We start from the raw sequence: 15,068 nt of genomic DNA on the forward strand, positions 1-15,068 counted from the left end.
GCTGAGGAGGGAGTAGTTGATCAACTAAGGTCACTGTATCCTGACCACAGTACAACAGCTACACCACCATTTGTGAGATATGATAAATAAAAGCTGGGCGGGGGGGGTCCGCCGCAACAACACTGTTATCTGCTTCTGAGTGCTTTTTGTTCCACTCTCTTCCTATTCCTGCACCTTCGTGTTGGTGTTACTGGGGGTGGGGGGTTGAGGAAAGAAAGGTAAAGTAGCCACACAGAGAGAATCTAGAAAACTCGGCGTTTCCGGTGAGTTCGTGTAATTGATGACCCGGATTAATAAATTCCTCTACGCCGTTGTGAGGTTTCGACCAAGGGATAACTGCGTAACTTCAGTTTACATGCGACGCCACTTGTTTTTCCCTCCGCAAGCCAGCTAGATAACATGTAAGGGGTTAGGGAGTCGGCCGAGGTTGTAAATGCAGCTACATTATTCCAGAAAAAAAAATGTGCGAGTGACAGCGGTTAGAGGTTAGGAGGGCGAGCGGAACAGATGCGCCTACATTATTCTAAAGCTAGATTTATAGCCACCAGGGTCGAAGCGGAGAGTGTAAAAATAAATACATCTACATTATTCTGGAATTGCGGTGAGAGCGAGAGGTTAGAGTGAGCGAGGGGAAACAAATATAGAGGCATTATTCTGAAGTCAAAGGGAAATTTTTAGAGGTGGAGGTGAAGCTGGAAAAACTGGATGCAACATTACTCTTGCGGTAAAGTGATAGCGGGAGGTTAAGTATACAGGTTTACCAGCATTATTCTCAATATCCATTATTCTCTCACCTGAAAAGACAAGAGTCACTGTGTGAACTGCTAAATGGTCCTTTTGTTCTGAAGGGGAAGGATTTTATACGGTATAGTACGTAACTAAGACAGAGGATGAACTAGTCCTCTCCAAATGCGTCATCATATAAAATAAAGGTTATGATTTTAGAATTTTTTTGAAAACAACAAAAACAACATGGGGGACAAAACAAGCAAAACAATTATCGTTACAGCGCTGACTGCTCTATAGGAAGGACGTACACGAGACTTATGGAGTGACAACATGTGTACTGACAATATAACTCTTGAAGTCCTTTCACTGCTGTATTTCCATAAAGCAAACGTGCTGTAGCGTGGACCAGCAGTTAACATGAACATGCTGCCAGACTATTTTTACACATATCTGTGTAAGTGAGCTGACTTGTGTGCTGTCACTTGCAGACCGTAAAATAGAATTTCAGGCCTCACAACAAAATGCGATGTGCAAACAAGACGACCAAAATATTGCTTGTCATACAGCGACACACAACAATGTATGATACATTTATTATTAGTCACGTATTTCATATTCATATTAACCCCTTTCCTCAGTGAAGATAGAATATTTGTTTTAAGCACTTGTTTTGTTTAGAGGTGTTCATTATATTAAACTTCATTCTACAATCATAGGAACAAGGTGAAGTTTACTACATAAATTGCTAAATGTAACTTGTTTATGTTTGACACTAAGATTTACACAGAAAACTGGCAGTCTTTCCCTTCACTGAACGATGAGAATTAGTAGTAACTACATTCAATTTTATGGGTGCAAATTCACTGTGAGCTGAGCAGGACTGAGCAGGACGGCCCAGGGGCAGATATCCGAGCGTGAAGAAGAGCCATTATGGAATGGCTGGGTCTGACCCCGGATGATCACCACAAGCCTGGACTGGCCGTTAGAGTACGCAAAACAGCTGAGGGACTTCGTGTTCAGATGGCGGCAGGCAGGAAGTTCTGCTGGTGAGAATTTCATGCTGGAGAAGATGGTTCTGTAGCAGTTTGTTGAGGGGCTGCCAGAAGATACATCGATATGGGTCCGTTACCACCGTCCCTACTACACTGAATACAGCCATTACTCTCGCCGAAGACCACCTTGTCGGGTTCATTCTGGCTGCTGGGGGGGTTGGCATCCGCCATTCAGCTCCAGCGCGGTCGACTCCAGCCCCTTGCAGGAGGAACCCCGTCAACGTCCTGTCCCAGGACTCGTCTCGGCCCCATCCAATTCTGTAACCTAACACTCTCCTCCACAGGTCCCAGGTGCTATGGGTAAAAATAAGGTGTGTCCATGGTGATGTTAACAAATATCTCATTGTGTCCGTGGAAATTCAATATACACCCATCTTTGCTCTAGCATAGACCTAACATGGACCAGTTTACAGGAGTGCACGTGAATATTGCTTTGTGTAAATTCTGGTGGATTATGCAACATAGAACCACCTGGAGACTGTGGAGATGACAGTGGATTTGAGGAGGAGCCCCCTAACACCATCCTCAACAACACCGTGCTTGCCGTGGAAACCTTCAGGTTTCTGGGATCCACAATCTCCCAGGACCTGAAGTGGGAGTCCAACATCAACTCCATAATCCAGAAAGCCCAGCAACGGATGTATTTCCTGCGGCAGCTCAGGAAGCTCAACCTGCCCCAGCAGCTGCTGATTCACTTCTATTCAGTCATAATTCAGTGTATTCTCTTCACCTCCATCACTGTCTGGTTTGGCTCGGCCACCAAACAGGACAGGAACAGACTTTAACGGACAGTCAGGACTGCAGAGAAAATCATCGGTGCTGACCTGCCCTCTATTCAAGACTTATATACATCGAGAGTCAGGAACCGGGCTGGTAGCATCTCTGTAGATCCATCCCACCCTGGACACCCTCTGTTTCACCTCCTCCCCTCTGGTAGGCGCTACAGAGCACTGTGTGCCAAGACCACCAGAAGCAAGAACAGTTTTTATCCACAGGTCGTCACTCTGCTAAACAGTTAACATGTTCTACATCACTGGACCTTTTGTACTACACCCAACCGCATCAGCACCATTTGCACTAAGCGCAACTGCACCATTGTTTATATATGTATTTATTCATTAATTTCTATGCTGTAAATATGTCTATTTATGTCTGTCTGTTTGTTTTTTTGGACGCTGAGAGCGAAACTACAACCGGAGTCAAATTCCTTGTATGTGTTAGCATACATGGCCAATGAAGTGATTCTGATTCTGATAATATCGCAGATATCAGGTCTTCTCTCGAGTTTGTATTCACTGATGGAACTTTATGGATTACTGGGATCAAATCTATTCCCACTAGCGTGGCTGCCAGTAGGCAAAACTGTGTTTACCTATGGATGAAAGAAGGAATGACTAACTGTAAACATTTTAATTCATGGTTGTTTTAAAAAAAATATGGCAACAAAATATGACATACCTAATGTGTATGTGATATCTTGTTGCCATATCGTACAGATTGCATGTAGCAATTTAAATGAAGTTTAGTTTAGAACTTTCAAAAACGGACTAAACCGATCAGTAAATAAAATTTCTGCTAACGGCTATCGGTGGGTGGGATGTAGTATCGCTGTGGTTTCCAATCAGATTGAGTCAGATCTACCGCTTGCCCCCCCCCCCCCCCAGCTCGCCCAAATATAATAATAATAATAATAATCAATTTTATTTGTATAGCACCTTTCATACAAGAGCTTCACAGCAAGATAATTACATGCAGCATTTCACATAAAAACAGACACAGAGGAACACCCAAAAATACAGAAAAGAAAAAACAGATAAAATAGATAAAATGCGTAAGAACAGATAAAATGCATAAGAAACAGATCAAATGCATACATTTAATACAAGTAGATCAAAATATATAGTCAAAATATGAAATGAGTGTCAGGAGTCCGGTTTTTTCCTCTGTTTTGCCCCCGATCACCTCTCCTCCTGTGTCCCCTGTCTGCTTGTCTGTGGCCACGCCCCTCACCTCCCGTGGCCACGCCCCTCATCAGTCCCAGCAGATGCAGCCACTCACCCCTGATCACCACCTGCAGGTGTGCTGCATCTCCCTGATCACCTCCCCAGACTATATGTACCCTGCCCCTGCACTCCTCTGGTTGTCGGTTCATTTTTGTTAGCCACCCGTCCGTCCTACGTCTGTTCTCCGTCCGTCCTGTTCCCGTTCCTCCGGCTCCTGTTCCTCCGGCTCCTGTTCCTCCTGCGGCGCTCCCTGTCAAAGTCACCTGTTGGTCAAGTTGCCCTCCCGACTGGAAGCAAGTGGACACGATAGGTGACACCTTTTGGTTTGTTTGTTTTTGTTTATTACAATAAAGACTGTATTTTGGAACTGATACCTAAGTCTGTGAGCTTGCATTTGGGTCCTTGTAAACACCACCTCCACATGACAATGAGCAATATGCATTTCAAACGTGTGGGAGTTCAAGTGCAAGAGAGCTTCAAGAGTAGCTAGTTAAAGACTGATGTAAAGAGTTATGTTTTTATCTTTCTTTTAAAAGTATTAACTGAGCAGCTTCCCTGATATCTAATAGGTAGTTTGTTCCACAGATTTGGAGCGTAGCTGACAAAAGCTGAATCCCCAATTTTCTTTCGGCTGTTGCTGGGAACCTGCAATAAACCAGCAGCAGATGATCTCAGTGGTCTTGAAGGCTCAATTCACCAGAGAGTTAGAGATGTAACTCGGTCTGAGCCCATTAAGAGCTTTGTGTGTGAGGAGGAGGAGCTTAAAGTAAAATATGGTCACTTCCTGCTCCAAACCGCTCAGGACAAGCAAGATGGCACCGGCCAAATTCCAAAACTCGAGGCTTCATATCGGTCGCTAACAAACTGATGGGTGACGTCACTGCTGATTGCCACTTGAGCATAAAGTATGCCCCTCAGTTCAGCATCAGAAGAAGTAGCGATTCTAGCTTTCTAGTTATGAATAATGGAAACTATACACACAATGGCTGAAAGTTTTGGCAAAACAGAAGCAGAACAAGAGTAGACCACCACTGCTGGAGACAGCTCTGGGAAAGTAAAGGAGTGAAGTTTGACACCGAACTCATTACATTTCTGGTGAGTAAACAGCTGTTAATGCTAATGTTGGCTTTGCAGTGATGGCTTTTTCAAGGAACTTAATAGTGGCCCATAACGTCAGCTGTGTTCTGACATTCTACTGCCACAATCCGCGGACCGGGGAACTTGATTCGAAAGTGCACTTTAGAACGTATTGCAGTGCTGTCTGGTTCAGCTGATGAGTTCAGGTTTGAGTTGTTGTTTTTTTTACACAGTACACCTCTTTGTAACATTACTGACAGTGTTAATATGTTGAGTTTGCTGTTGATAACAATATGTAAATTTCTACCAAACCACAGAAACTCGGCGAGCCAGTGTTTGACTGAAATCTGTCCGCTCATCAGATTCTGTGATCTGCCTTGATATTCTTGCATTCATTCCTGATGCTTGGACCTCACCAGCCTAACCAACACAGAATGTGATGGGTCACAGGTTAGTGTGGCACCAAAGTGAGAGCAGACTGTCTGGACACTATTGCCCCCTATTGTACAGTGGTATTAAAAATTGGATTTAATTCTTACAAATGACAGATTTAAAGTGCAGAAACACTTTGATTAATGTACTTTAAGCTTCCAAAGCTATTTGAATGTATACAAGACGTTTGTCAATATAAATTATATATGTAATCAATCTATCCATATTTAGCTGAAAATGATTTAGATCTACCAAATATATGGTTAGAATTTATTTAGATTTAATAAATATCTGGCAAAAATTAACTCGATATTTAAATGTTATTTAAAAATAATTATCTTGTTGAAATTGATTTACTGTTACTGTAGTAATGTAGCTATCTACATAATTTAATATCTACTGACTTTATATCTTGCTCAATATTTAACATCTTGTGACCACACATATTTTTGATATTTTACTTAAACATGTAAAAAAAAATTAACAATTAGAATTTTTTTAGTTTGAAACCAGATTTATTTAAAGCCTCAAAGAAATTACATCTATAAAATGTTTTTAAAACTGTTGCCTTAATATTTACCAATACCAAAAAAAAAAAAATCTGAGTTTATTATATTAATTAGATTGTTTTGACCCTTTTCTTATATTTTGGTTTTACAACAACAACAAAAAAGAGGAAAAGTACGAACTGGTCCACTGCCTTAGTTTTAAATAGAAAATGAGTTCAAGTGATCTTAAGCAAAATAACAACAAGTAGATGCATTAACAAAATGCAATCCAATCATGTTTGAGATACATTCCTTTATTATAATTAAAGTACTCAAATATCTGCTCTGCTGTGGTGCAGGGATGTCACATCAAAACCCCAAAATAGTTGAAAAAAAATCATCGCCTTAGATTAATCATTTCATCATCTCTGAAAATAAAATCAACTAAAAGTTCTCAATAATTGCACATAATTTGGTGGCAAAAACAAAATTGAACAAAACATTAAGTTAAATACAAAAGTAAGTGTTACATAATTTACGACTGGGGAGTAGTGTAGACTAAAAACATTTTTTTTTTTTTAAAGTAAAAATTCAAAACTACTTCAAGTTATAATTTCAACTTTAATCAAACAAGAGATCCAAGTTGCAATTTCTGTGATAGATTCAGACATTTTAATTTTATGTGCTTAAAAATTGAGCTAAAAATTAAATCAGGAAGATTTTTGCAGTTATGGAAATTGTAACTGCATCAGTCACATTGATCAACAGGAAAAGAAAGAAATGGTAAGCGTAATCCTCACAGCCTGAGTGCCCAGTAAGACTGTCTGTATTGTGTATGCATGGCGGTCACCGTACATGTTTTGTTTTTATTTTTGCACCCACGTTAACGGGGTGTATAGAGCCGTGCGTGTCATTGCCTCACTGTTGCTGCGCATCGTCAAACTTTTGATATCTTCCCTAATTTTCATGTGTAAAGCGTGCTTTCCCTGCAAGAAATAGAGGGGGGGGAAAAATTGTTGATAGTGAGATTGCATTATAAACCAGCAGCATTAAATAGCAATAGCAATTGCATGAGCAGACAGTGGAGGCCACGTGTGTGTGCGTGTATATATCCATACAAGAAACCCTATAATTATATTACATCAATAATTCTACTTGAGAAGTATATTTCCGATGCTTTGTGTGTGTTTACGCGCGTGTCTCTGAATGAAGGTAAGCAGAATTCCTGGGACTGCTTTTTGGTTTACAATCAAAATCACAAAAAGCTCTACGACTCAGAGAATCCATCATATAAAAACAGCAGCCACAGTAATAATGTGTGGACGCATGACGGGAGTGATCTGCAGCAGCGTAGCGAGGTCACAGCCACGCTCATGCAAGGCGGGCAGTGTGCGTCCCAGGGCTGAGGCTGATCACTGGATGGACACGGACTCTTTGTCACCTGACAAACTTTTACTTCCACCAGGCCTGAAACTATACTCTGGTACTCTGCATTTGCTAGATCTCTTTTTCAGTCTTCTTCAACAAGAAAATGCAGCGGAAAAAAACCCGTTCCAGCATCACGAACCATTCAAACAACAACAAAAACAAAAAAATGCAACAAAAAGATACTACTGATCTGATACATTTTCATACATTCATTTTCAAGTTCCTGTTGAATTTAAAACACTCAAAATTAATACATCAAAGTCCTCTTTTTGGGGAAAACTTGAGCACTAGGAAGAAAACCACCAAGGTTCTGTCCACACTTCCATTTTTATGAGAATACGTTACTTTATTCATCTCTTTTTATTCTCCTATCTAGGAAAAGCTGATGAGTCTTAATTGATCATGAATGATAGAGAAAAAAGCTGTTCCACAGCAGAAGGGTTGTTCTCATGTTTTTCTTTGTTTGTGTGTTAAATAATTAAAATGCATAAAAAAAAAAAAAATCACATGTAAAAGCAATGATTTTGCGCAAAGTCAATAACGCTGAATAATCAAATTCCTTCCAAGTATGACTAAATTTGTGGTCATGCTCTTAAAACACTAGCTGCCATCTGTCATTAAAAAAACAGCCACTCATGACAATGTGTCACGTGATCCAGCTCTTTGCATGTAATAATCGTTTAATGAGAATCTCAGTTTTCTTGCTGCGTCCCAAACCAGGAGCAAATGTTTCAAAGTTAAAATTTAGGCAACACCTGCGCTGCAACAAAGCCGAGTCATCATTTACACATTACTAAATGGAAAAGACACAGATTACAGTGGCTTCCACAGGTTGAGAATTTACTTTTGGTGTAGAGTGGTGCCGCATGTGACCGACGTACATGCAGAGACTCTTGCAGTTTAAAAAGGGGAAGTGTGTAATCCAGATTATTATTATGTAGCTACAATATACAGATGTTCCCTAAATGCCTAAAAAGCACTAACAAGCTTCTAGTCCCCACTCTGTTACAGCAGTGCATACAATTCGTGGGTGGCCGAAATAGTTTGAAAAGAGTGAAATAAGGTGTTCTGACATAAGATTAACATATGTTGAATCCCATTTTTTCATCTTTAGTGATTCTCTTGGACAGATAAAGTAAGAATATTAAATGCTAAACTGGGTGGCCAAATATACTTGGGTGGCCTTTAAAATATCTGGGTGACCAGCCCAATTAACATCTAGTGAGCGGTAAACTCTGGACTAGTTCTTACGAAGGGCTTAGTCGTTATGAAGGTTTGTACGTTTTCGGGCAGCTGTGGTGAACTGAACCTGAAGGTGAGATTCTTCCTTTTTTTGTGGCTTGGTTGGACTTGTTGGAGAGGATGGACATAAAAAATGTTGCCTTCACTTACAATCATACAGCAACAAAAACGCAGGAAGTAAGGGAGCTGAACAAGTGACAGGAAGTACGAGACACAATACACCACGGAGGGTTTATGTCAAAGGACAGTCAAATTGGCCTTCATCAACTGGCTCCAGATCAGATTCACAACTCGCGTTCCAAACTTCAAAATAAAACCACAGAACTTCTGACTAGACAGTTTCTTTTGAGGTGTTTCACTAACGTCCCCGTGTTTTCCTCCATTCAAAAGACCCAGTAAGTAAAAAGCGGATAGCATTCTAATAAAGCAGGTTGGTGCTCTGTGTGGCATTCAGAGGTTTCCCACAGGACAGTGCAGCGTTACAAATCCAATCAGATAGAATTGAAATGAGGAGGGGTGGGAGGGGGTGGGGTATTAGGTATGTAGTACACTAACTTATGAACATTTTGGAATTTTTGATTAAATTAAATTTTGTATCTTTTTTTCCAACCACTGCTGTTTAAAGGACTGTCGTATGTATGGAAGCCCTTTTCTCACCAGGGAAACTCGAAGAAATGAAAAATCATGAATGATTAATATTGTCATGGTAAGTCAAAACCATTTGGATATAAGGTTGAGTGTAGAGGGGCTTTCATGATCTTGGGAGCAACAATTTTGTCAAAGTAAAAGCACTAGTTTGGTCTTCTGATTGACATGCTCATTTCTTATATATACTTGTGTCAGTCTGTTGTAGCAGCCGGAGGTTGAGCTAGTTTGAACTACGTTATATATAGTTGTACATACAGGAATAACACATAAAACTGAGGGCTTGTGAGATGATTAATGGGAGATAGAAATGTTTTTTTCGCGAACTCTATTTCCAGTATGTGAACTTTTTCTCTAATCTTTGATTTGTGGTGAGATGTTGGATCATTTGAATTTTGACTGAAATAAAACAATTAGTTTAAATGGAAAATAAAATCACTGTTTGGTGTTGCAGTTAACTCAATAGATCTTATTCACACCTGGCATTAACATGCATCCCGGCTGACCCCATATCACAAGCGGAAAGCTTTAAAGTGCATCTTTTCACACTTGGAATTAACATGTGTCTCTCCACATTTGTCTCAAGTGACCACTTCTGATTGGATCTCGTGGGAAAATGTAAATGTCTAAACACTTGGAACTTGTAATTGGAGTTTGTAATTCGCAACCTAATCAAATCGGTTCAATTCAGATTCTAAAATTAATCAAGTGGGTTAGAAAGGGTTGGGTTGACACTCTTCCATAGTACTGGGTCAGAAATTACAGATAAAATAAGCTAAAAGCAAAAACAAACTACACCCAATGGGGAGGCTTTGGTGAAACAAGGGTCCAGTAGACGGCTTGTGTTTTTAATTCACTTAACTACTATTTTATAGCCACGCAGTTCGGTCTGCTCGATCTCTCCTACTTTCTGTGCAGTTCAGCTGAATCATGCAGGATAATTTTTCTATTGGATATCTTTCTATTGCTTTCACAGAGGGCATCAAGCTGAGTAGGCGGTCCTTCGATATGAATGTCATGGCGTACACACTGCTAAAAAAAAAATGTGGCCATACATCCCAGATCACCTGACAAAATCTCAAAATCTCAATACGTCTGGAGTACATTCACACCTTTACTGAGAGCTTTCCACTGGTGGTCGGAGCACCCGGGGACACATGTTGATGCTACATGTGAACAGGCCCTTTTCAGTTTTATGGTCCGAACATGCATCCATCCAATAAAAACTTTACTGTAGGGGCATTGATGTCAAGTGTATGTTGAGAAACTTTAAAAAAGAAAAAAATTAAACACAAATTTATAGAATGATCCCCCCCCCTTTGGAGGAAAACAAAGTGCTCTGAATGTGAGACCTGACACCGCAGTAGAATCTGTGTTGAGACGAAAGCTGTTACTTGTGCTGCATTCACAGTCGTACGAGATTATGAGAAACCAGCCTGAAAATAACATACTGTAGCTTTCAGACTTTTAAAAATCCACCCAGAACAAAAAATTGATTTCCTTAAGCATCTACTAGGATGGGATCGTATCATCGAGTTCTGCAAAAAAAAAAAAAAAGAATTAAAGAAGGTGAACTTTGTCGTTTTGTTTTGTGTTGTTGTTTTTTTTAACGACAGTTGCTATATGAACTGATTCGCTGTCTCCAATTCTTCATTCTGGGCTTAAACAGGGGGAGAAGGGAGACCCCGCATGACATGTGCATTATGGGTAGTGCTGTTTGACTAGAGCCAGTCAAGACTGTCTGTTGTGTATGAGTGGACTCTATGAGATGGCCTTGGCTTCGGGTAAGAAGGCCTCCCAGTATTTTATTAGCTGCAGAGGAGAAAGAATAGAAAAATTATTCCGTTTTAATCAGGTGACAAAAAAATTGTATGTAAAGAAAATCCAATAATTTCAATTTTACTCTATCCAGACCTTTAAATCAACTAATTTCATCATTTGAAATTGATGTAATCAAATATTAAATTTAACATTTCTTTTAAAACAATTTACATATTTGAAAATGGAGAATTGCTGCCAAAGGTAACATTAAAAAGTAGGTATGTTGACAAGCAATTTTCATTGTACTCTATTTCAATGTACTAAGCATAATCCCAGTGCCAGCTAAATAGACTTTTCCATTTAAATTTGAATTCAGAATGTCCAAAGTCAGAAAAACTTTCTTGTCCAACAATAGAGTTTTGTAGTTTGATGTAGGTCCTAAGTAAACAACACTTAAGTCGTGTGTATTATTATATATTAATTATGTCCTGATTTTAAGATAATTTAGCTACATCTGTAATATTTGTAGTAATTTTCCTAAACTAACAGTTTTCATAAAAGAGGGATGACTGATCAAGCCAATATAAACTTTCATCTGTTTGGGATTTTAATTTTAAAATGTGTCCAAATTTATGCCTACAAACAGAAGATTTATTGTCAGTTGAGTAAGTTATTCAATTGTAATACTAATACATATATTTGGTTTCCAGACGTGTTATTTTTTTTTTTTCTACTCTGCAGTTGTGACAATTTTCTCATTAGTTGAATTGTTAAAGGGAACTCGCTGTGTACAGTTTGTTTTATCCCTGGAGCATTTTGTATATTGTGATATTACTTTTAAGTTTGGCAGTATTACAAGTAGACATTCAATAGAACAAGTTTATATTTATATAAAAGGCTAGCAATAGTAATAGTTATTAATAGTAGTTGCTTACCTGCTGTTGTGTCTGGACCAGCGACTCCAGGTATTTGATAACGATTGTTTTAAAGTCCTTCACTCGTTCTTTCTGTGAAAATGACATGATTTAAAAAAAGAATTAGTATATGACAAATTTCAGTGTACTTTAAATGAGCAGATAAATATTAATTTATCCATCCACCTCATTCCTTTATTTAAAAAAATAATTGACAAAATACATCATTTGAAAGCTCATTTGGTCATCTCTCCATCCTAGTCACATTTTCTCACCTCAAACCTGCTGATTTCTTTGCGAATGGTTCTGGATATTTGCTCAAAGTCTCTCTCACCCTGCTGGACTTTCCCCTCCAGCTGAAACACGCACGCGCACCCACGCACGCACGCGCACACACACACACACACACACACACACACACACACACGAAAGGAAGACAATATTTAAAATACGTGTTGAAATATGAACTTTGTTGGGTACTGTGATGAATAAATTTGAGGCTATGAAGTCTCTTTAGATTGTATTTTAATTACGATTCTTCCATAAGGCTCTTGGGTGTCAGTTTACACAAACTACAAGGACAAACTAGAACCACCGCCTCGCAGTTGTATGGCTTCTGCCAATCACTCAAGCTGCAGTTTAAAATCATGTCCATCCAGACTCCTATATCTAGTGAAAACTTTGAAGGAATTTTACGGGTGTGGCAGCCATGATAAGAGCTGTTACAATTCTCTAAATGCTTAGAAAAGGTGCTTTAATGCTTCCTTATTTTTTTTAATCTCCTTTAGCATCATCCATATTTATAAAAAGAAAAAGAAAAAAAGAGACAACACAATCACAAAATTCCAACATTTAATGCATTGATGCAATTACATAGTAGGATAGTAGATATTTAAGATTAACATGTTATGATTATCCTACATAAAACATATTTAAAATATGTGAGGATATGTAACAATACAGTTTTGTGACAGAAGTTTTCCCTTCAGGGATTTTTGTTTTCACATAACGGCAAACTTCCAACTCTCATGCTTTTTGAATGAGACATCCATCACAGCTGTCGGGGTATTTTTATTTTACTGTTAGTCAAATCAGTTTGTGATAGTCATATTAACATATAACATATTAACATCAGCGATAGCCATAGTGGGAGGCATATTCCTGAAAGGAATTTCTCAATATGTGGCACAATTGTTCAATTGGCCAACAAAGGTTGCCTGATTAGAGCTTGGTGGTGAAAGGTCAAGGTCACATTGACTTCTTACTACCCCCTCCCATTTTCATCAACGTGGTATCTCAAGAACGCCTTGAGGCAATTTCTTCAAACAAAACGTTAACTTGGTATCAACAATTAACTAATAAGATTTTGCTGGTCAAGGTCACTTCACATTGACCCCATGCCAGTGAACACGATATTTCAGGAAGGACATTTCTTAAATTTGGACACAAACATTAACTTGGACTTAAGGGAAAAACTGATTCCATTTTAGTGATCACAGGTGAAAGGTCAAAGTCACTGTCACCATTCATCAACCCGTGCTCATAAGATTGATTTCTGCTCTGTATTCAAAACCATATCTGCGGAGCAGAAAGGGGAGATTGTGACCATATTTCATATTTATGAAATACTGAGTGGTAACATTACCACTTGGTGTTCATCTACAATTTGTGGTATTTGTATAGTTTTTCTGTGCTGTCAGAATTGAAGTTTTGTGCGAAGCATCCACATTTTAGAATTTATATTTTTTTTGCAGTAATTAGATTGTTGTGCATATAGATGAGTTCCCATAACTAAAATAACCTCTAAAACATATAAAGTAGCCAAACTTACCAAAATCTAGAAATAGGTAGCCGAGTAACAATGAAAACACATTATTGTACTATGATTTGCTGTAGTTAGATAAATTACCATTACGCATGGATAGCATTGTCATTGTTTAGGAAATCATTAATAAAAAAAATATAATTTTTTTTTGTCAGATACAAAAAGAGCCGATTTGAGCTCATCAAAATGATTTACTCATTAGGACAATTATTGTGTTAAAGGACTTAAAGGGTGAGGTTGTACACATTTATGTAGTCTGCATGAAGAAACATGGTCAGAACACCCTTTTTTTTGTAGTCTATCTTCTTCACATTGTAGTTTCAACATGGCGGACCCACATCAATACCATCCACCGTCACATAATCACGTGACTTATTGAAAGTGCAGTGAGATTCTCTTGGGACCGCAGATGTTTTTTTTTTTATAAGTTCTTATGGATTCTCCTTCACATCTTTCCTTGACGTTTTCCAACGAGGTCAAAGGAAAGGTGTAAGGAAAGGAGGTAGCATGCCATTTTTTTGCAAGTGCATTTTCAGGAATATATATATATATATACATATATATAAATACAATGTATTTGGCTTGACTTAAAATTTTCTTGTTCTTGTTGTGCTGTAAGAGTATGCAAATTCCTTGAGGAAAAACAACAGCCCTTTATATCTACATAGGGATTGGGTCCTCTTCCACTGAGCCCACCAAAAATGTTCTTTAGTAAGAGGCTAGCTCAGATAGCTGCTTGTGCGCGTGAATGGAGCACGACAAAGGTATAATCCCAATGAGTAAGTAGTACAAAATTTAGCCAAGCAAGCCAATTTAGCTGTTGTGAAAATGCCAGGGTAGAGGCCTGTACTATGAAGCAGGTTCAACATACCCAGGATATATTTTTATTATCTGGCTTAATTTAGCTTTAAAAATGAGATCACGCTGAGCAGTCATACGAAACCAGTTAACAACTCGTTAAGTCCGCCCATGGTTTTCCAATCAGGCTATGAAGTGCCTTCACATAAAAGGGGTGGGGTTTCCAACATCTGACCAATCACAAACATGTACTGGCAGGAGAGTGACACATTTTACAAACATAAGTTCCAACAATAATATTACAAACAAATATGAAGAAGTTGAACGCGTAATCCAGGCTAAAAGCTGCAACAGCTGCAGATACCAAAATACAGTGAAAGATAGCTGGCAAAAATAACCCAAATCACACTGTCAGTGTGTCAGTCAAAAGGCTTCTAAAATCACTGTCCCATAATTTCGGCAGGAGTACATTTGACCATACATTCCATTCCGTTAATGTGTTACTTAAATGTATCAGAATCAGATTTCTCTTTCCATACAGCAAACAACAAAATAAAATACGACCAAATAAAATACAACTAACGCAAAAGACGGGTGGTACACAAACATTGAATATCTCCTATCAGAAACGGGCTAGCGTGATTACACTCAGTTTGCACATGCTCAGTTATATG

At 38.7% G+C, this 15,068-nt stretch overlaps 1 protein-coding gene across 2 annotated transcripts in view; it reads right to left on the minus strand.

The window, feature by feature from the left end:
* Nucleotides 1-6,074: 6,074 nt before the first annotated feature.
* Nucleotides 6,075-15,068, minus strand: part of snx2 (sorting nexin 2) — a 54,468-nt gene continuing 45,474 nt past the window's right edge. For both annotated transcript variants that reach the window (XM_069169321.1, XM_069169320.1), the window contains 3 exons: nt 12,047-12,127; nt 11,793-11,864; nt 6,075-10,908 (listed from right to left, as the gene is read on the minus strand). In XM_069169321.1, the coding sequence (XP_069025422.1) occupies nt 10,858-10,908; nt 11,793-11,864; nt 12,047-12,127 (204 nt within the window). In that variant the 3' untranslated portion in view covers nt 6,075-10,857. The remainder of the gene's footprint in view (nt 10,909-11,792; nt 11,865-12,046; nt 12,128-15,068) is intronic.

Source organism: Embiotoca jacksoni, unplaced genomic scaffold, assembly GCF_022577435.1.
Source record: "Embiotoca jacksoni isolate LCO1_2020_lvr unplaced genomic scaffold, fEmbJac1.0.p SCAF_44, whole genome shotgun sequence".
In the NCBI taxonomy this organism is placed as follows: Eukaryota; Metazoa; Chordata; class Actinopteri; family Embiotocidae; genus Embiotoca; species Embiotoca jacksoni.